Source organism: Budorcas taxicolor, chromosome 23, assembly GCF_023091745.1.
Source record: "Budorcas taxicolor isolate Tak-1 chromosome 23, Takin1.1, whole genome shotgun sequence".
NCBI lineage: Eukaryota > Metazoa > Chordata > Mammalia > Artiodactyla > Bovidae > Budorcas > Budorcas taxicolor.
The window spans coordinates 22492808-22511646 of NC_068932.1; the positions used below are offsets into that span (position 1 = coordinate 22492808).

An 18839-nucleotide genomic window follows, 5' to 3' on the forward strand; every position below is an offset into this window, starting at 1 on the left:
TGTGGGTGGAAGACAAAGAAGGGAAGGGTTGACTCTGCCTGAAAAAGATTAGGCTTTTGCACGGTAGGTGACTTTAGAGCTAGGGCTGAATAAGATTTGTCCAGCTGAGAAAATGATGTATGGGGAGAGGGGACAATATGAAGCGAGGTCAACAGGTTGAAAAGTCTGATAATATGGTGGTTGTGTTATGGGGCTGTGACTCTTCCATTATAGCTAAGACATGGGATGCTGGAGCTGAGGAATGATGGGACATTGGCTGGAAAGGAAGAGTCAGGACTAACCTCAGGAATCTGACCTTGCTCCTGAAGAATTTTTTTTTTAAGTATTTATTTATTTGGCTGCATTAGGTCTTGGTTATGATACAGGCAGTCTTTGTTGTGGCACAGGAGCTTAGTTGCTTCACAGAATGTGGGATCTTAGTTCCTAAACCAGGGATGGAACTCCTGTCCCCCAACATTGGAAGGTGGATTTTTAACCACTGGACCACCAGGAAGGTCTCGAATATTTTGTTCTTAAAGAGGAATGACAGGAGCTAATGTATGTTTTAGAAAGAAGTTTCTGGTAGGTAAAGAATCTGCCTGCCAATGTAAGAGATGCAGATTCGATCCCTGGGTCAGGAAGATTCCCTGGAAAAGGAAATGGCAACCCACTCCAGTATTTTTGCCTGGGAAATCCCATGGACAGAGGAGTCCAGCGGGCTATAATCCATGGGGTCACAAAGAGTTGGACATGAATTTGTGACTAAACAGCAATTTTGGTAGTTAATAAGAGGTAGACATGTTCCTTGCCTTTATGGAGCTCAAGGACTAGTGGGGGGAACAAGTGTTAAACAAGAAATCATAATTATAAGCTCTCATTGAATGAAATGAGTCCCTGTATGGGCCACTCTCTTCTTTGCTTTCCTGGTGGCTCAGATGGTAAAGCGTCTGCCTACAATGCAGGAAACCTGGGTTCAATCCCTAGGTTGGGAAGATCCGCTGGAGAAGGAATTGGCAACCCACCCCAGTACCCTTGCCTGGAAAATCCAATGGACAAAGGAGCTCGGTAGGCTATAGTCCATGGGGTCTCAAAAGAGTCGGACATGACTGAGTGACTTCAATTGAAAGAAAGAAATGTCATGCTATGAGAGCAATTTATATGTAACAGAGGTAGCAGACCAACTCCAAAGGTCAGGGAGGGTTTCCCCTAGGAAATGATTTCTGGAGGGTTTTCTTCTGCTGCTCTTACACACACCTCTCACTCAAGTCTTACCATTAAACTTCACAGATAAAAGCAATGTAAAATATTTGAGAGAAACCCAGAACTGAATATTCATATTCTACATGCATTTGTAAACCTCCCCAAATGATTCACCCTGACATTCCCTTGTATCTAGTTCCCAGTATCCCTTCTTTGTAAAAAATGTTAAATTTCATTTTATTTATTTACTCATTTATTTTATGTTGGCTGCACTGTCTTCATTGTGGTGCACTAGCTTTCTCATTGCAGCACTTGGGCTTAGTTGCCATAAGGTATGTGAGATCTCAGTTCTCTGACTAGGGATCAAACCTCATCCCCTGTGTGGGAAGGCAGATTCTTAACCACTGGACTATGAGGGAAGTCCCCAAAGTATCCTTCCATTGACATTATCTGACTTGTAGACTGACCCCAACCTTGTGAGGCAGGCAGGCAAGTATGACTCTCAACATTTTATTGATGAAGAATGTGAGTCTCAGGTTAGGTAACTTGGCTAAAATCATGGGACTAGTTAATATGTACAGGCATTTGAATCCAGGTCTTGTAATACATACATGGAATTCTTTTCTTTTTCAAGAAAAAAATTTTTTAATGATCTCAACAGGTGGTCACACCTATGTTCTTTTTATTATTTTTTTATTTAATTTTTTTGGCTGTATGTGTGGCATGTGGAATCTTAGTTCCTAACCAGCTTGCCCTCCCTGCACTGGGAGTGCAGAGTATTAACCACTGGACTGTCAGGGAAGTCCCTAGATGGAATTATTCTTGCATTGCTCATTCTTTTGTTTGTTCATTAATCCATCAAATATGCACTGATCACCTTCTGAGTGTCAGGCTATGTGTGAAGCAATCCATAACCACAAAAGGTTTTAAGCAGAAAAGTAACATGATCCAATTTAGGTTTTAGAACCTTCTTTTGGATGAGAGGATGGAAGGAAGTGGTTTTCAAAGTATGGTTTGAGGCCGCACTGGGTCAGAGGGGTCTTCCAGATGGCGCTAGTGGTAGATAACTCACCTGCTAATGCAGGAGATCTAAGAGATTCGGGTTTGATCCCTGGGTTGTGAAGATCCGCTGGAGGAGGGCATGGCAACCTACTCCAGTATTCTTGCCTGGAGAATCCCATGGACAGAGGAGCCTGGCGGGCTACAGTCCATAGGGTTGGACAGAGTCAGACACGACTGAAGTGACTTAGCATACATGCACGCACTGGGTCAGTGGCTCTGGGGTTGGTGATATGCCAGGTTTGGGTACTGTTTTCTTCCCCTAATGCAATAGAAAGTGCTATATTAGAGAAGGAAGTGTCAACTAATTATGAAGAGGTGCTGGCTGTAGTAATCAGGTAAGAGATGACTCAAAACAGAGACAAAGGGATGTACTTGGGAGTCATTGAGCTAGCATGGCAGGACTTCCCACTCACCCTTAGCTCAGACAGTAGCTGAGAAGTAAACTGGAATTCCTGCCTACGTCCTCTGGCTACAGAGCCTGTGGTCTTATTGCACATAACCATTTATAGCCACTTCATGATTTTAAATATTTTGTATTTATTTCTCTTAGCATTTGTTTTGCATATCTCCATCGTGTCTCAAACTGCCTTCAAGCCTTGTATTTCCCTCTCATTTTCATAAAGTCTAGGACAGAAATAACAGACAGATGAGTAAGACCTTAAATTTTTTTAAATGTTTATTTATTTGGGGCTGGGTACACAGGCAAGGAAAAAGTAGATTTGATTAGATAAACATAGACTAGGGAAGAACCGCAGGATACTGGGAGATGAGCAGCACCTCCTCTTCTATAAACCCCTGGCAGTCTCCAGGAAGCCTGAAGACAATAATCCCAGAAGCCCAGAGGGTGACCCCACTTCTTTCCCAGGGTTATTACTGAGTATCAGGCTGGAGCCGGCAGGAATTCAGGAAGATGTAAAGAAACAACAGCCTCAACAACCAACTCTCCAAACATCAACACCAACTACCTCGACAATAAAACTCGTTACGATTCATCTCCCTCCCACTTACAACTGCAGACCAGAAGGAAGCAGAGGGGACTACAGGAAGGGCTCTTTGCTGCCCCTTCCCCTCATCCCCAGCCTGGTTTTCCCAGGGTCTCGGGGAGGCGGGAAACTGACACCCTATCTCCGAATGGGGCACCAGAGAAACGGGGGACACCTTCATTCTCTCATTGCCAGATAGGTCAGAACTGAAACCAACTGAGGCAAAGGTTATTGTTGGCAGTGCCAGGAGAAGCCTGTCACACCCCAGTAACTCCAAAGCCACAGCGGCTAAACTAAGCATATCAGAGTTGAGGTGTGCGAGAAGATGGGAAGGTGGGCGTGGCGAAGGTCTAGGTCGCGGGAGGCTTCTGGGGTGCTGTCCTTAAGAATGACCAATCAGAGAGCGGCTTGCAGCCCAGGGGCGGGACTGGGGGGGTATCTTTGTTGCGATTGGATGAAGGCCGGGAGCAGGGAGGGGGCCGCGGCGCGCCTAGGACAGCTGCTTTGCAATTTCGCGTTATATACTGCGGTGGCCGCGGCTGTGGAAGCCGGCTGGACTGCAGCGCACGTGCCTGCATCCGAGGCTCTGGCTTGCCGCGGAGTTCCTTGGGTTCTGGGTCTAGTCAGTCCTGCCCCCAAGGTTCTCTCCATCCTCCGTCCCCTAGCTTTCGTCCAGCTCCCGGCCTCAGCGTCTGCAAAACGAAATGGTCACAACAGTGAATACCTCAGATGAAATAGAGCAGATGTTCCAGCCCTACAACTTTGAGCTGTTCCGGGACATGAGGCCCTTTTTGGAGGAGTACTGGTGAGACTCGTAGAAGGGGAAGGGCCATGTTAGGGGCCCAACTCTAATGACCGCTATTTGGGGGGATTGGTGGAATGGGGGAGGGCGAGACAGAATGCCCACAGAGATTTTGCTAAGGAGCAAATGTATCGGATTCCCCAGTACTGGCTTCACGTCCCTGTTGTCCAAGGTACAGGTAGTGTGGCACCTCAAAGAGGTTAGATCTGGAAGAAAGAAAGGCAGAAATAAGAAGATGGGATGAAGAATTTGGGAGGAGAAAGAAACCAAGCGGGGAAAAGTGTAGTGAGAACTGGTCTCTGAAGAATGGGGTTGATCTGAACTCCTACTCCCACCCACCTTATAGACGACTCTCCATCCTTTGTGGCTGCATGTGTGCACATGCGTGCATGTGCTGATGCCTGAGGACTGCTCTTCACAGTTATCATCTTATTCCTCAAATGTTCCATCATCCCTGCTGTGGAGAAGGAGGCAAAATCTGGATACTCTTCCAAACATCCTCAGACTTTGCCCTAGAGCCCCTCAGAGCTCCAGCCAATTTGCTATGACCAAACAGGCAGAAGCTATTGCCACATTCTTTGTACATCACAGCCTTGGATTGCTTCTAGAAATGGACTGGCAGCTGTCACCCACTCCCAACCCCAGGAACCTTGGTTATAGCTGCTGCCCTGTGTAAAGTACTTTACATATATTAACACTGTCAGGAGAGGAGTGTTATTCCCCCCTTACAAATAAGGAAACTGACCCTCAGAGAAGAAAGTAGGTTTTCCAGTGTCACACAGCTAGTAAGTGGCAGAAGTAGGATTCCAGTCCAGAGCACTGACCTGGAGATATGAGTCGGCATTCCTCTAACCAGCTCCCACCCATAAGCCCATCTGCTCTGCCTTCTGCCTGCCAGGGCAACCTCATTCGCCATAGCTCTGATCTACCTGTTGCTCATCTTCGTGGGGCAAAACTACATGAAGTCACGGAAGGGCTTCAACCTGCAGAGACCTCTCATCCTTTGGTCCTTCTGCCTTGCAGTCTTCAGGTAAGACTTTCCCCACTCCAACCTATCTTATAGACCCTAGACCCTCATTCTATCCCTAAAAGCTCTTTAAAAACCTCAATTGCATCAACTGCCCAAGTTGCCCCCTAACTCTCTCCTTATTCTGTTCTCTCAGCTCTGACTCCTCTCCCCAGGTTCCACTCTCCTGTTTTCCTTCTTCTCCAGTTCCTAGACTAGTAGTCTCTCCTCTCTCTCATGAGACCTCTTGTGCTCATTGAGTCTGGATAATTCCAACAATTTCCCCAGCCTCTAATACTCTCTGCATCTAACACTCTCTCCCAAGACCTTCCAATAACTTCCCCAGCCCCTTCTTCCCATATTCCCCCCAGACTCCTTTGATCTCCCCTATCCTGCCACCTGTCTCCTTCCAGGCTCCTACCCTTCCTATGAACCCTGCTCCCTAGTTCAGTTTTCAGTCTCAGCCTCTAGCACTCCCTGGTCCCTCCCCAGCCATGTCTTCTATCTTCTAGATTACTGGTTGGCTTTACCAAGTTGGCCTTGGGATCTCAGAAGCTGTGACCCCTTTGGAAGGGTGGGGAGGTGGTGGAACTTGGATCAGTGACTTGACCAGGCCAAGGGTTAAGGTGCCTGGGAATGGCCCTTACACCCTTTTCCTCTGTTCCATTTCAGTATCTTCGGGACACTGAGGATGTGGGGCTACATGGGGACCCTGCTACTTAGGGGGAGCCCAAAGCAAACTATATGCTTCTCCTCCTTCATCAACAGTCCCATAATCCAATTCTGGTCCTTCCTGTTTGTTCTCAGCAAGGTCGTTGAACTTGGTGAGTGGCAAGGCTTTGTCTCTCTGGTATCCAGTCAGTTGCATCCCTCCTTAAGCCCTCCCCTTTACCCATCACATTGAGAGTTCCTTCCCCACCCCTGGGTCCTAAAAACATCTCTCACCCAAGCCCCTCTTCAGATTCTCTGCCATGAAGACCCCTCTCCCTGTCCTGAAAATTCCCCCTGTGCCCCTACATCAAGTTCAGAGGGTGGTCCCAACACTGGGTGATATGTCAGCTATGACTCCTCATCTCCCAGGAGACACAGCCTTCATCATCCTGCGTAAGCGGCCACTCATCTTTGTGCACTGGTACCACCACAGCACAGTGCTGGTGTACTCGAGCTTTGGATACAAGAACAAGGTGGCTGCAGGCGGCTGGTTCATGACCATGAACTTTGGTGTACATGCCATCATGTACACCTACTACACTCTGAAGGCTGCCAAAGTGAAGTCCCCCAGCTGGTTTCCCATGCTCGTCACCAGCCTGCAGATCCTGCAGATGTTTATAGGAGCCACTGTCTGTATCCTGGCTTATATCTGGAGACAGGAAAAGGGATGCCACACCACAGAGGAACACTTCTTCTGGTCCTTCATCTTGTATGCAACCTATTTCGTTCTCTTTGCCAAGTTCTTCCACCAAAACTACATAATTCCCAAGATCAAAGCCAAGACCAAGAGCCAGTGAGTGGTTGGAGAAAGAGAAGAAGCCTCAAGCCCTATCTCCTCCCCAGGGGACTGAGGGGCTGAGCTTAGGTTTGAGGGAATGATTAGGAAGCCCTTCCTGTATGGTTTCCCCATGGGATGTATACTCCAAGGTGGCAGGAGATGATGACAGTCAAGAAGTATCACCCCTGGGGTGGGGATGTGATCTAGTACTTTGATGTTTCTGTTGTTAATGTGAAGGCCAAGCAGGCCCTGGGATGGGGGTGAGACTAAGGAGGCTCCCCCAAACTGAGTTATTTGTGTTTCCAGAAATCTTTCTCCTGCTTGCTCTGTTTTTAAAGACTCCAACAAGGTTTTCAGGGTTTGGGGATTTACAGGAAGGAGGGGACTTCTGTGATGGAGGAGGGCTGCTGGCAATCGGATGATGAGTGGGTGAGAAGCTTACAACAGTGTGTGGAAGGCTGAGAGTCACACACAGAGACACTCAATAAGAATCCTAGGCCTGGTAGGCACTTAATAAATGTCTGTTACAGACCAGAATTTTATTGCTGCTAGAGGCAAAAGCCCCTCATAGGAACAGTGAGAAACAGATGCGCAAAGGTGGAGTAAATTTCTAAAGTCGTTGGCTTCCTAAATTGCAGAATTGACACTTGACTTCAAAGCTGACCTTCCAGTTATCCTCCTTGAGACCACGAGGCGGCGCTGCAGTACCAGCTTTGTCCAAGCCATACACCACCCCCCCCTACACAGACACGCACGCTTCGTGCGCCGCTTGGCTCCGGGAATCCCCAGGCTTCTCCATTCTGGGGTTGAGGGGTTGAGGACTGAAGCTCTTGAAGCCTGGACCCGCACATCTTTCCTGTAAACCCAGCTCTCCTTTAAAAATAGGGAAGGATGAGGGGAGGGAGCTCAACCGAAACTCTGAATCACCAGGCCTCTGATAGTCCGCGCACGTTTATTTCATTTATCTTTGAAAACCAGGGAGAGGGAGTCTGGAGAAGGCGAGGTGGGCCAAAGGTGAATTGGCCCCCGGGGAACTGGTCCCTATTCCTGGCCTTAGTCCCAGGGTCTCGGACTAAGGGCCCAGTCCACCCCTCAGGCCTGGGGGTGGGGGAAGGCTCTCTCCTGAACCTGCCGCCTCCCCAACCCCGACTGCCCAGCTCTCCTCTCAGACCCTGAGGGCGGGGGCAAGCCAGTCAAAACGACCCCAGTCCGTCGAGGCCGTGAATTACCGCCCCACCCTCAGGGATGATCGGCGGGCAGCGCCCTTCAGACGGGCCGTTCCACGGCGTACTGGCACGGACTGAGGTTGGCGGCCGGCGGCGGCCCCGGCACGGTGGGATAGCTGAAAGAGGCGTGCTGTTTGGCCTTGAGCCTCAGGCTGGCCAAACTCGAGTTACACGGGTCCCGATATACGTAGGGGGAGGAGGCCGCGGCGGCTGCTGCGGCTGCGGCCGAGGCGTAAGGGCAGGACACGGCCCCCGAGGACACCGCGGCCGGAGCCAGCCCGGGGGGCCCCCCGCCTAGGCCCTGCAAGGCCCCGGGCCCAGGCACGGTGCCTGGGGCGGTCGCGCCCGAGGGCACAATGGAGGCGGAAATGGAGCTGGGTGGCGAGAAGACGGGCTGCGAAGCCAGAGGCCCCACGTTGACCGAGTTGAAGGCGAACGGGAAGGTCTTGGCGGCGAGCGGCGGGCCGAGGGCCTTGGGTGGCCAGTTGCCGTACGAGTAGCCGGGGTACACCTCCTCGTAGGGCGGCACCAGCCCCCCGAGCGGCGCCGCGAAGCCGCCCTTGCACAACTCCGCCTGCTGGCTGCGCTCGCGCTTTCTCCACTTGGCGCGCCGGTTCTTGAACCACACCTGCGGGCGTGGGAGGAAGGTCGTCAGGACCCGACCCCCAAGGCGCCTGGTGGACCGGTCGCCCAGGTTGGGGGGTTCCAAGCGGGGTCCGGTGCCGGGCGGAGTATAAAGATGAGGTGGCTGGAGGAGAATGGGGTGGTGGAGCAACGGCCCGGGGTGGGGCAGGAGCGCATGCGGGACGGAGTCGGGGGTGACAGTATTGGGGGGTGGCGAGGACAGCAGGAGGGGGTCTTAGAGAAGAACCAGAGATAGTGCCAGGGGAGAAAGCGCTCCGTCTAGGGCGAGAGAGTGGAGGAAGAGAAGAAATTGGAGGTTAGTGGAAAGAAGGCCGTGGAGGCAGCGGGCCTGGGCGAGGGACGTCGGGTGTTGGGTCGAAGGAAGGGGCAGGCAGGGCAGAACTACAGGCTGCCGTTTCCGAAGCTGCTTGCTGAGCGGCCCGCGAGAGGGAGGCCCGAGGTGGAGGGGAGGGTGGTGGTGGAGGGGGACCGCCCGGGTTGCGTACCCGCACGCGGGCCTCGGTGAGGTTGGTCCACACGGCGATCTCTTCGCGCGTACTCATGTCGGGGTAGCGGTTCCTCTGAAAGGTCGCCTCCAACTCCTGCAACTGCTGGCTGGTGAAGTGCGTGCGCTGCCGCCGCTGCTTTTTCTTCAGCGAGCCGTCTTCGGGGGAGCCGCCGGGTAGCGAAACCGAGGCCTTCTCCGAATCTGGGAGCCGGGGTGGGGGCTGTCACAGCACATCCTTGCCTGCGCAGATTCCCTGGCTCGGGGACTTCCTCCTTGGGCGCCTCCCTCCCCCGCTCGCACCCGGGCTCCCACTCCCGGGTCCCACCCGGTTAGGGATGGAGCTTTTATTTCCCCCACCCCCAGAAGGGGGCGCGCTCACCGCTGTGCTCTTGGCCCTTGCAGCCGTGTTCAGGGAGTGGGGGGTGGGGAGTGCCCGCATCTGACAGCGAGAGGGTCGGGCTCCGGGCCTCTGCCTCGCTCAGCAGGCCGAACTCCATTGGGGGCTCGAGAACTCTGAAGGTAAGAGAAGACACAGACCAGGTTAATGGGAATAAAATCTCCAGGTTATCTGGTTCCCAGTACAGAAGTGTTTCCCCGTCTTCCCCTTTCTCAGCCGACATAAAGCTATCCTTCTAATCTGAGGTGCCCTAGGTTAGAATGGGGAAACAGCAGCCTAAGTGGGGAAAGGTGCATACTCAGAGGTTTCATACACAGTTATACACACTAGACTTTGATTTGTTCCATGCTGGGCACCTAGAACCCTGCCTGGTACAGTTGGTGTTCAATAGATAATCATTGAATTAATGAAAACCTCACTATAGCACATTGCATACCACATACCACATCCTTAAAAAATCAAATTCCTTCTCACACGAATGCCCAATATTCCCATAAACTCAAACGTGCCTCTCAGCCAGTCTGAACCTATGTTATTCGCTCTCCCATGGGACAGATTTGATTTTGAACCAGGCCTGATACTTTCCCTGTAAGGAGAATTGCTGCTATCATTTATGAGTACTGTCTATGTGCCTTCACCTCATTATTTCTCCTCACAAGAATGGTTCAGTGTTAGGTATGATCACCCTTTTTTAGGCGTGGAAACTGAGACATGAAGTAATGATGAAGATCACGAAGTTTGTAAGTAGTAGAGTTATGATCTGAATCAGGTCTGTGAGATTCCTAAGATATACTTTTGTTTGCTTTTTCAAACTGTGTTCTTTGGGGTCCTCCCTGCCCCGCAAACTCCCTCAGGGACTGGAACTCAGGGCTAACCTCAGGGATAGAAATCTAGCCTGATCTTACTCAGGTCAGCTTCAACTAGGGCAGCCCTGCTTTCGTCGGTTTTATTTATGCTTTCTGGAGAGACTTCATTTGAAGAAAGGGTTCTGGGATCAAAAACAAGTTTAAGAATCTTGTCTGCTTCTGTACATTGCACCCCACGAGTCACCACTCTCTCCCACGCCCTCCTGCAGTCCCACCTCAGGCTGTGGGTGTAGGTTTCTTAAAAGCCACTTCTGACCATTACTCCCCATGCCAAATCTCACCTGACATTGCCCAGGAGCCTGCCTGGGTCCTCCTCCAAGTCTCCCCCTGCAGGGTCCCCTTTTCTGCTAGCTCTCCCAGGCCCCCTCTGGTGGGAGGAAGGGAAAGGGACACTAGTGGGACTCAAGACTCCAGATGCCTCTTGGTCAGAGGAGAACCAATGGAGGCTAAGGACCAAGGAGCAGGGGTAAAGAGCTATGTAGGAGGGGTCCATCTGCCTCCCCATTAAGAGGGACTTAATGCAGGCTGTGCAAGGTGGCATTAATGTGGCAGATTAGCCTAGATAGAGACGTGTGTCACTTGGCTGCTCTGAATTGATTAGGAGCCTTTCTAAGAGAGGCGCAGATGGGCAGTAGCCTGTATTTGCACATGGTAATGCCCCCTCCAACCAGCTCAGACACGACAGCTGCCCCCCCACCCCGCCCCAAGCTAGTTTGAGTGGGACAGAGGTCAAGGCAGGAGGCTGAGAAACAGTCCCTGTTCTTTCCACAGGCAGAGAGGACTAGACCTTGGACCCTTTCCTAGTGTTGGAGAAGCAGGGCTGAAGGGAACCCCAAAGGAAGGAGAGAAGTCAGGCCAGGGATGGGAGTGCTCAGCTTCCCTTGCCTTCCAGGTCTGAGGACAGAGTCAGAGGCTTAGGAGTGGGCTGATGATGCTCCTATAGAAGGGAGAGGCCCTTGGGAGGGACCAGGAGCAGCCTAGACTAGTAGCTCTTCCCAAGTAGCTGCGGAGGCTTAAAACTAACAGGTGGGAAAAGGGGTGCTCTGAAATCTCTTCATACCCTAAGATGCCCTCAAAATTGCAAACCACACCCCTGACTTCTCCAGAGGCCCACAGGAGCAATGCAGAGCTGGGAAAAGAAGGACAGTTGGGTTTGCCTGTAGGAAAAGCTGAATTCCACCATTGCCATTCATCCTTCCAGTCTGCTTTGGCTCCAGACTTCCCATTTTCCAAACTCCCCCTTCCCCCAGCATTCCATACCTGTGTCTTGGTTTCACCCTTTATTTCAGCAGAGGGAGGCAGAGTGAGGAAAGATAAGGGCCAGAATAAAAGACGAGACTGAGAAAGCAGAGTTCAGGCTGTGTTCCCAAAGACAGACAGACACACATGCAGACAAATACAGGCCCCCTCTCAGACAAAATAAGCACTTGGACTTGGAGCTAGAGGCATACAAACACACACTCTCTCCCACACATGTGCCCCCACATTCAGGCAGACAGACACACACCGTCACACAGACTCCTCTCTCTGTGACAGGGACAGCTGCCTCGGCTGTTTTGGAGCTAGCCATTATCCCCCCCTCCCCCTTCCTGGCCCCTTTGAACCTCAGCTCTCAGTCCCAGGAACTAAGGACTCTGTGGGGGAGGAGGAAGCCTGAGGAGCCAGCGACGTGGTCTATGCTCAGTGGCTGCTGGGGATAGCCTGTTTGGCTGAGGTGGGGAAGGTATGAGAATGCTGGAAGAATAGTATGGGGTCGTGGTGGGGGCAGAAAGTGATAAGCCCCCTCATCCCGCTCCGACCAGGGAAAGTAATCCAGTATACCCCAAAGAAACTAGATTTAGATTCAAAAGATCTGGGTTCATGTCCTGGATCCTCAATTTACTAGCTGTGGGTCATACTTCTCTGGGCATGTTTTTTTAATCTGTAAAAGTAAGATTATAATTCCTTCTCTACCTCTCTTCAGTATTGTGAAGAGGTTAAAATAAAACATAACATTTAAAAATAAGTTGGGGTCAAACTCCATGTTTTTTTCTCATTTACTGAAATAATGTTGGGCATTGAGTAAGGTGCTCAGGATAGACTCAGAAATAAGGTTATCATTTTTGTCTCTGCCTTTGCTTGACTGGTTCACCTCCCTAGATTCTGTCTCCCAGTGAAAAATTGCTTCCGTGAATAAAGGTGAGTATGCTGCATTTTAGAGAGGGATGCATATGTGTGTTGTGAGCACTCTGTTCAAAACATAAAAGACCACCCAGTCAATAAGGAAATAGTCACATGGGTGGAGAAGCCCAAACTGGGAGCTAATCTGAGGACCCGGGATGGGTAGGAGAGGAAAGAATGAAGGCTTCAGACTCTTGACTGCTTTAGTAATAGCAGCAAGAGGAAAGGCAGCTGAGATGGGCCCTGCCTGTGAAGCTGAAAAAGCAGGAACACTAATGCTAGGCAGGCAACAGAGAGAGAGAGGGTGGGGGCAGAGGCCTCTAGCAGATTGTGTCCAGTGGGCTGGTCAGGCAGAGGCTGGGGGCGCCAAGCTGTTGTCTGAGCTGGAGACAGGCTGGCTGAGGATTAAGCTCCCCCAAACTGCTGGAGGTCGGGAAGCTGGGGAGTTGGGACTGCAGCCAGGGACTTCGCCTCACTCAATGGACAGGGATAAGCAGTAGGTATAGAAGCCACAGGTTTGGTTGATGCTGGTAGGATACACCAGGAAAGACCAGAGAGAGTTGAGAGATAACAGTGGCGCTGAGTCCAGGTCTTGGGGTAGGGGGCCTCCTGCCCCACCCCAGCCTTTCTGACACGCCCTGCAGGGGATAGACTCATGGCCCAGTACCACTGGTTTCAAGGTGACAATCCCAGCCCTAGGGAATAGAGGGCTTGCAGGTGACCTTTGACTCTGAGATACAGCATGGAATTACAGGAAGCTGTCATGGACCACAGTAAGAACAAAATATCCAAGATAATTAAAGTGGAGAATAGAGACTGCCCCAGAGCAGAGAGGCTATAGTGGGGAGGCCATGATTTCTAAGGGACACAACATATGGCAAGAAGGTAACTTCCATGTGCACCCACTTTTGTCCTGAAGACAAAGGGTAGACCAGGGCCACAGCCAGAGAGCCCCCAAGTAGTTGTAAGTGGCCAAGGCACAAGGTACACTCTGGAACTGAAATGGAGAAAACCTTTTTCTTGCAGAGACTGAATGAAAAGGAAGATAAGAGGGGATGGAGTTGTAATGCTGTTGCTCAGCTCAGCCAGCAATAAGTTAGTGAATAGGTATAAACTAGAGCCCTAAACAGGATGGAACCTGAAACTAAAAGTGAGACTCTTAAGTGGACACAGCCTCATGTACATTAGGGATGCTAGGCATCTACACTGTCTAGTCTCCTGAGTTGCTGTGAGCAAATGAAAGCAAAGGAAGACAGCCGTGGACAAGGTTCACAGCCCCAAGAGGAAACCCTAAGACTCAGGTGGAGGCATCGGTGATTTGATGCACTTACTTTATCAAGCGGTAAATCAGGGATCGGGCTTCCCAGGTGGCTCAGTGGTAAAGAATCTGCCTGCCAAGCAGGAGATGCAGGTTTGATCCCTGGGTCAGGAAGATCCCCTGCAGAAGGAAATGGCAACCCACCCCAGTATTCTTGCCTGGGAAATCCCATGGACAGAGGAGATACCCAAGAACAGTACAAGGGTACAAGACCCTAACTGCTAACAGCTTACAGTCTGGGGAGGCAAACAGAGGATAGGATAAAATGATGGACTGCATGAGACTGATTCTCAGATGGTGGAAGCTCAGAGACACAGAAGCCCATGTAAGGTGGCATCAAGTTTTGGGGCTCAGAGAATGTAACTGCTCTGGAAATTAGAGAGGCAGAGAAGGTGGCGGAAGCTTCTAAATAAAAGAGCCAGGGTCGACAGTGGGCGTAATGGAAGATCATCAGGAAAAAATGGTCAGGCTGAGGAGGCATCCAATGAGGGGCGAAGGGTGGGGGTTCATATTTGATACCATGTAGGCTAGAGAATTCTCAGCTTTTCTATGAAAAATCCCTAAGACTAGTAAGAGAGAATATAGTATGGGAAACTAGGGGCACAACCTGAAACAGCTGCCGCCAGTATGAAATTTCTTTGAGATCTTCAGCCTTATGTTAAAATTGGAAGTAAATTTTGCATTCTATCCCACATTCATTTTTTTTAAATTAATCTATTTATTTTAATTGGAGGTTAATTACAATATTTTAGTGATTTTTGCCATACGTTGACATGAATCAGCCATGGGTGTACATGTGTCCCCCATCCTGAACCCCCTTCCCACCTCCTTCCTCATCCCATTCCTCAGGGTCATCCCAGTGCACCAGCCCTGAGCACCCTGCCTCATGCATGAACCTGGACTGGTGATCTGTTTCACATATGATAATACACATGTTTCAATGCTATTCTCTCAAATCATCCCACCCTCGCCTTCTCCCACAGAGCCCCAAAGTCTGTTCTTTACATCTGTGTCTCTTTTGCTGTCTTGCATATAGGGTCATCGTTACCATCTTTCTAAATTCCATATATATGCGTTAATATACTGCATTGGTATTTTTCTTTCTGACTGACTTCACTCTGTATAATTTAATACAAAAATAGTATTTTCTCTTCAAATTTCCAAGAGACACCTTCAAGTGACATCACCGCACAGGAAGATGGGCCCAGTGTAGCCTGCAGAGTCATGCCACTCCCACTCCTATACTGCCCCTACCCCCCTGCCCCAACTTGCTACTGAGAAGCAGTGCTCCAAGCAGTGGGAGTCACTGGAGGCATGTAGGCCAGAGAGTGACATAAAAGCAGTATCTTTGGGATCTTTTTTGGGCAATGATGAGCAGAATGGATTGGGCAGGGGAGAAATAGGAAAGAGGAAACTATTAACTGACAGATGAAAAGTAAAGAAGGCCTCAGGGGAGGAAAAGTAGTGGAGAGCGTTCTAAGAGTGGCTTTCTCAGCCCACGTCTTTTCTTCTGTTTCCCTATCACTCATCATGGGTCCCTGTCAGTGACCAAAGACTAGACACTCAAGATATTCCCAAAGCTCAGGACCTAGTTGCCATCTTCAGGAGGTTGCCTCCCTACATGCTAGGAAGCATCACTGAGATTGAATGGAGAAGAAAAGATTTGGGTAGTGTGTTTCTCTTATGCTCACCCCCAACTTAGCTCCAGCATGCCTCCCTTGCCCTCCATTCCCGGACCTGGGTTCTGGGCCCATAGTCACATCCTTGAGCTGGAGGCAGGGAGGGATCAGATCAGGATATTTGGTCTGAGAGAGTAGGCATTTGGGGAGTTCCCTAGAACTCTTCTCGGGGAGGGATGGGGATAGTGGCTGGCATCTGAAGTCTAGGATAGGGTGTCCCATCTGTCACTGAGAATCTTCCTGTGGCTGGACCACGGATGCTAGCAGGCTGATCTAAGGTTTGAGATGCACCCTTCCAAATGAAGATTCTGTGCTTACAGTGGACCTACAGTTTGAGCATAATAATACCAGTAATGTTTCTTATTTCTGTGTTTCTTCTCCATTTGCAAGGGGGCTTCCAAATACATGATTTTGTTGAACTCTTACAACCACCTTAAATGCCAGGAATGACCATTCCATTTCACCTCTAAAAAGATAAATTTGTCCATGGTTATAGAGATTGAAGAGGTTCTAATCCAGTTCTCCTAAGACCAGGGACTGAGTTCTTGCCACTCCTCGCCCCCTCCACCCCAGCAACCGTTTGCGGCTCTAACATGCATTGATCCTTCCAAGCCCTTAAGGGATTCCATTTCTACTTCCTGCCTTTACCACCTCCCTGGAAATGAGCTCGGGAAGTTTGCTGCCCACTGTGTGCCCAGGAACATTTTCCCATTCATCCTGTGCTTGCATCATTCCAGTTCTAAGAGGCCCCCTCATATCTGGTTTTAGGATCTGGGGAGCAAACAAATCTGCTTATCTAGGTCTTTCCTTATTTTGTGGATTTCCATCCTATCTCACTTTCCAGAGGCCTAAACTTTCAAGTTTGCTCTCTCCAGCAGCCCCTAGCTCCTCCTTCTGCCACCATTCTCTGACCCTTCGCTAGGTCCATGACATTCTTCCTAAGAGCCAGTGACCAGGCATGCAATCAGCTAAACAGCTTTATGCAGGGACAAGAGAAGGTTCTGTCCTTTGTTTCCAGCTATCTTTATTATAATGCCATTGCCTTTTTGGCAAAAGCAGAATCTAGGGCTATGGTCTTCAGAGAACCATCTGTAATGCCTTCCCTATTCCGTTCCTGACTCAGATCCCTTCATTTCACCCATAATTTCAGTATTTTCCAAAGACAATAGGAGCACAAGTCCCTTGAAAAGGGTATCAAAATGTGATGGGGAGTAACTGGGATGTGACTCTATATTTATCAAAAAGGGATGAGGGACAAAAGAGTTTGAAAAACAATGTCCTAGCCAGTGATAAATGAACTTTAAAATTAAGGAGTGGAGGTGGGAGTGTGGGGAAGACGTATGGGGAGTGTGGTGAGGGTGAGAAAGGTTGGAACCCACTTTGTTTAGATTACTCATTGCTGAATATATTACCCTGCACTTGTCCCCATGAAACTCAGTCGCCAAACAGGCTGTTTGCTTACTTACATAGATCAGGAGAGTTCCCTCTACTTTGTTCCCTTCAGCTTAACTGGGTTCTGGTTAAAGAGTTGGAGTCAGAGTGGGCGGTCATTGTATGGATCCAAAGAAATCAGGGCCCTCTCCTAGCTGTAGGAAAAGCAAATAAGGTAGTTGAGTAGGGCTGAGACATCCTTCCCAGCCAGAGAAGGCAGTCTGGGTCCTGTGTTGGATCCCAGTGTCTGGATCCCATGTGTCTCCCTCCCACCTCCTCTCAGCCACCAGGGTGGTGGGGAGATTGGTGGGACTGAGGAAGCAAAAAGGGAAACAAGACCCCAGAGTTTGCTTTGCTGAAGGGCTGCAGTTTTCTCTTTAGGCCTGGGCTCCTGCCCACTGTGGGAAAGGAGACTCTAGCCTGCTGAAATCCAGGCAGAGTCTAAGGTGGGGTATCTGGTCAGCTGTACTGGAATTAGGGGTGACTGAGTTTGTGAGGGACCTGAAGCTGTCAGGGGCTTGTGCTAGGCTCCTCCTTGCTCCCCTCATTGCCAGTTGTGAGTCATTACTTCCTTTCCTACTTTTGGTTCCCACTAGCAGTCCCACCATTGCTCCCTCTCCACAAATCTGGATTCTAGAAGTCCGGGGTGATGCTCGGAACATGTCTAATCTAGTTTGGAGAGGGAATGTCTCCGAGTGCCACTCCAACCCAAGGCCAAGTATCAGCCTTCACTCTCGGTCCCTGCTCCGTGCCCCGTAGCCCCTAGCAGAGAGACAAGTTTGCAAAGTGTGAACTGGGATTCTAGGCAACCCACCACAGCGAACCCCACCGTATACGCAGCAGCTGGGCAGGCGCTGCGTGGTAAATGAACATGCCACTCGGCCAGGGACATTCTGTCCACCGCTGCCCGACACAGCGCCTGCTCTAGAGAGACCAACCTAGCTTCCCCGGACATTCTGTCCGCTTTGAGAACCGCGCGCGGCGGACATTTCGTCCGATGCCCTGGCTTTCCCAGGTCGGCACCCATCAGGGCCCTGACACCCCAAGCGGACCTGCCAGACCCGCCGTCTGGTCACTTGGACTACCCAACCTCGGCCCTGCAGCCCGCACAGCAGCCATCTGACACGGTCGCTGTCGGGTTCTCACAACACGGCTCCTATCCCAACTGCAAAGCAGCTAGGAAGAAAAGCGTGTGCGACTAACGCACCCCTGCTCCCAGGCCCTGGCGTCTGAGATCCAGCCCGGGGGCGTCTAGCATTGCCAACTGCCCCCTTGCTGGGCGGCCGCCGCCAGCTCCCCCCGCTGGCCACAACCCCTTTAGCACCCGGGCTGTCGGCCCCGCGCCCCGGGATCCCAGGGCGCTTCCTGATAACTGGTTTCCCAACGCTGCGCGCTTCGCAGAACTCCTGTCCTGACTTCATGTCTCCGACTTCTCTTCGGATCCCTCGAGTTTTCCCCTACTAGGTTCCCCGAGTCCCGGCTCTAAGTTTCCCCTTTTCTAAGTCCTGGCCCCCGGTCTACAGTCCGTTCTCCCAGTCTCGACCTGCTCCTCAGGCACCGTTCTACAGTTCAGCCGCCCTAGGTCCTGTTTTAGGGATCCCGAAGTCCGCCCATGGCCCCTCTGCCCGGTGAGCCCCTGTCCCCGCATGGTCAAGCACTCACAGTGAGTCCCGCAGCAGGCAGACTCCCGGCAGCGGCGGCGGCGGCCGCAGTCTGGAGGGCAAGCAGGGGCCAGAGGCCGGGCACCCGGCCGGGGTGGGGGCCGCCCCCCTGAGCCCCGGGCCGCCGCTCCGCTCCGGCGCTCCCGGACTCGCTGGGAGAGAGAAAGCCTCGCCGCGGACTGCCACCCCCCGCCAGCGCCCATTCACTTTATGGCAGCCCAGGGCGCCCCCAGCCAGCAGCGGCTAGCCGCGCGCATCGGGCCCCGCCCCCTTCCAGCTGCACTGCCGGGGCTCCACCCTTTCCAGCTGTGATTTTTCTGGCCCCGCCTTCGGGGGAGGGGTCCGTCCGGCGCGGCGCCAACAGCCCCGCCCCCTGGCCAATCGGAGGCGCGCCTCAGCAACTGGGCCACGCCCCTCCCCACGTGGCTGAAACCGCGCTCGCGGAGAA

General features: G+C 51.3%; 2 protein-coding genes across 4 annotated transcripts; one reads left to right on the forward strand and one right to left on the reverse strand.

Annotated features, from left to right (window-relative positions):
* The first annotated feature begins 3928 nt into the window (after nucleotides 1-3928).
* On the forward strand, nucleotides 3929-6540 carry ELOVL3 (ELOVL fatty acid elongase 3). Its single transcript, XM_052661167.1, has 4 exons — nucleotides 3929-4029; nucleotides 4925-5056; nucleotides 5705-5856; nucleotides 6113-6540. Exons 1-4 carry the CDS (start codon nucleotides 3929-3931, stop codon nucleotides 6538-6540), a joined length of 813 nt encoding a protein of 270 aa, XP_052517127.1.
* Nucleotides 6541-7024: 484 nt separating this feature from the next.
* On the reverse strand, nucleotides 7025-18605 carry PITX3 (paired like homeodomain 3). 3 transcript variants are annotated; one of them, XM_052660747.1, is made up of 5 exons: nucleotides 18393-18603; nucleotides 16766-16885; nucleotides 9259-9392; nucleotides 8878-9080; nucleotides 7025-8375 (listed from the first exon to the last, which is right to left on the reverse strand). In XM_052660747.1, exons 3-5 carry the CDS (start codon nucleotides 9374-9376, stop codon nucleotides 7788-7790), a joined length of 909 nt encoding a protein of 302 aa, XP_052516707.1. In that variant the 5' UTR covers nucleotides 9377-9392; nucleotides 16766-16885; nucleotides 18393-18603; the 3' UTR covers nucleotides 7025-7787. The 3 variants fall into 3 exon arrangements, with proteins under 3 accessions (XP_052516707.1, XP_052516709.1, XP_052516706.1); XM_052660749.1 differs by lacking the exon at nucleotides 16766-16885 and having other exon boundaries at nucleotides 18393-18605; XM_052660746.1 differs by lacking the exons at nucleotides 16766-16885; nucleotides 18393-18603 and having other exon boundaries at nucleotides 9259-9499.
* Nucleotides 18606-18839: the final 234 nt, after the last annotated feature.

What these genes read in the sequence shown, in the direction of transcription:
- ELOVL3 (XM_052661167.1), top strand. Translation starts at nt 3,929, where the DNA reads ATGGTCACAACAGTGAATACCTCAGATGAAATAGAGCAGATGTTCCAG. An exon ending in CCCTTTTTGGAGGAGTACTG is followed by an intron (nt 4,030 to 4,924) that starts GTGAGACTCGTA and finishes TCTGCCTGCCAG; the next exon opens with GGCAACCTCATTCGCCATAG. An exon ending in CAGCAAGGTCGTTGAACTTG is followed by an intron (nt 5,857 to 6,112) that starts GTGAGTGGCAAG and finishes CTCATCTCCCAG; the next exon opens with GAGACACAGCCTTCATCATC.
- PITX3 (XM_052660746.1), bottom strand. Translation starts at nt 9,499, where the DNA reads ATGTCGGCTGAGAAAGGGGAAGACGGGGAAACACTTCTGTACTGGGAA. An exon ending in CAAGGGCCAAGAGCACAGCG is followed by an intron (nt 9,081 to 9,258) that starts GTGAGCGCGCCC and finishes CCCGGCTCCCAG; the next exon opens with ATTCGGAGAAGGCCTCGGTT. An exon ending in TCACCGAGGCCCGCGTGCGG is followed by an intron (nt 8,376 to 8,877) that starts GTACGCAACCCG and finishes CCACGCCCGCAG; the next exon opens with GTGTGGTTCAAGAACCGGCG.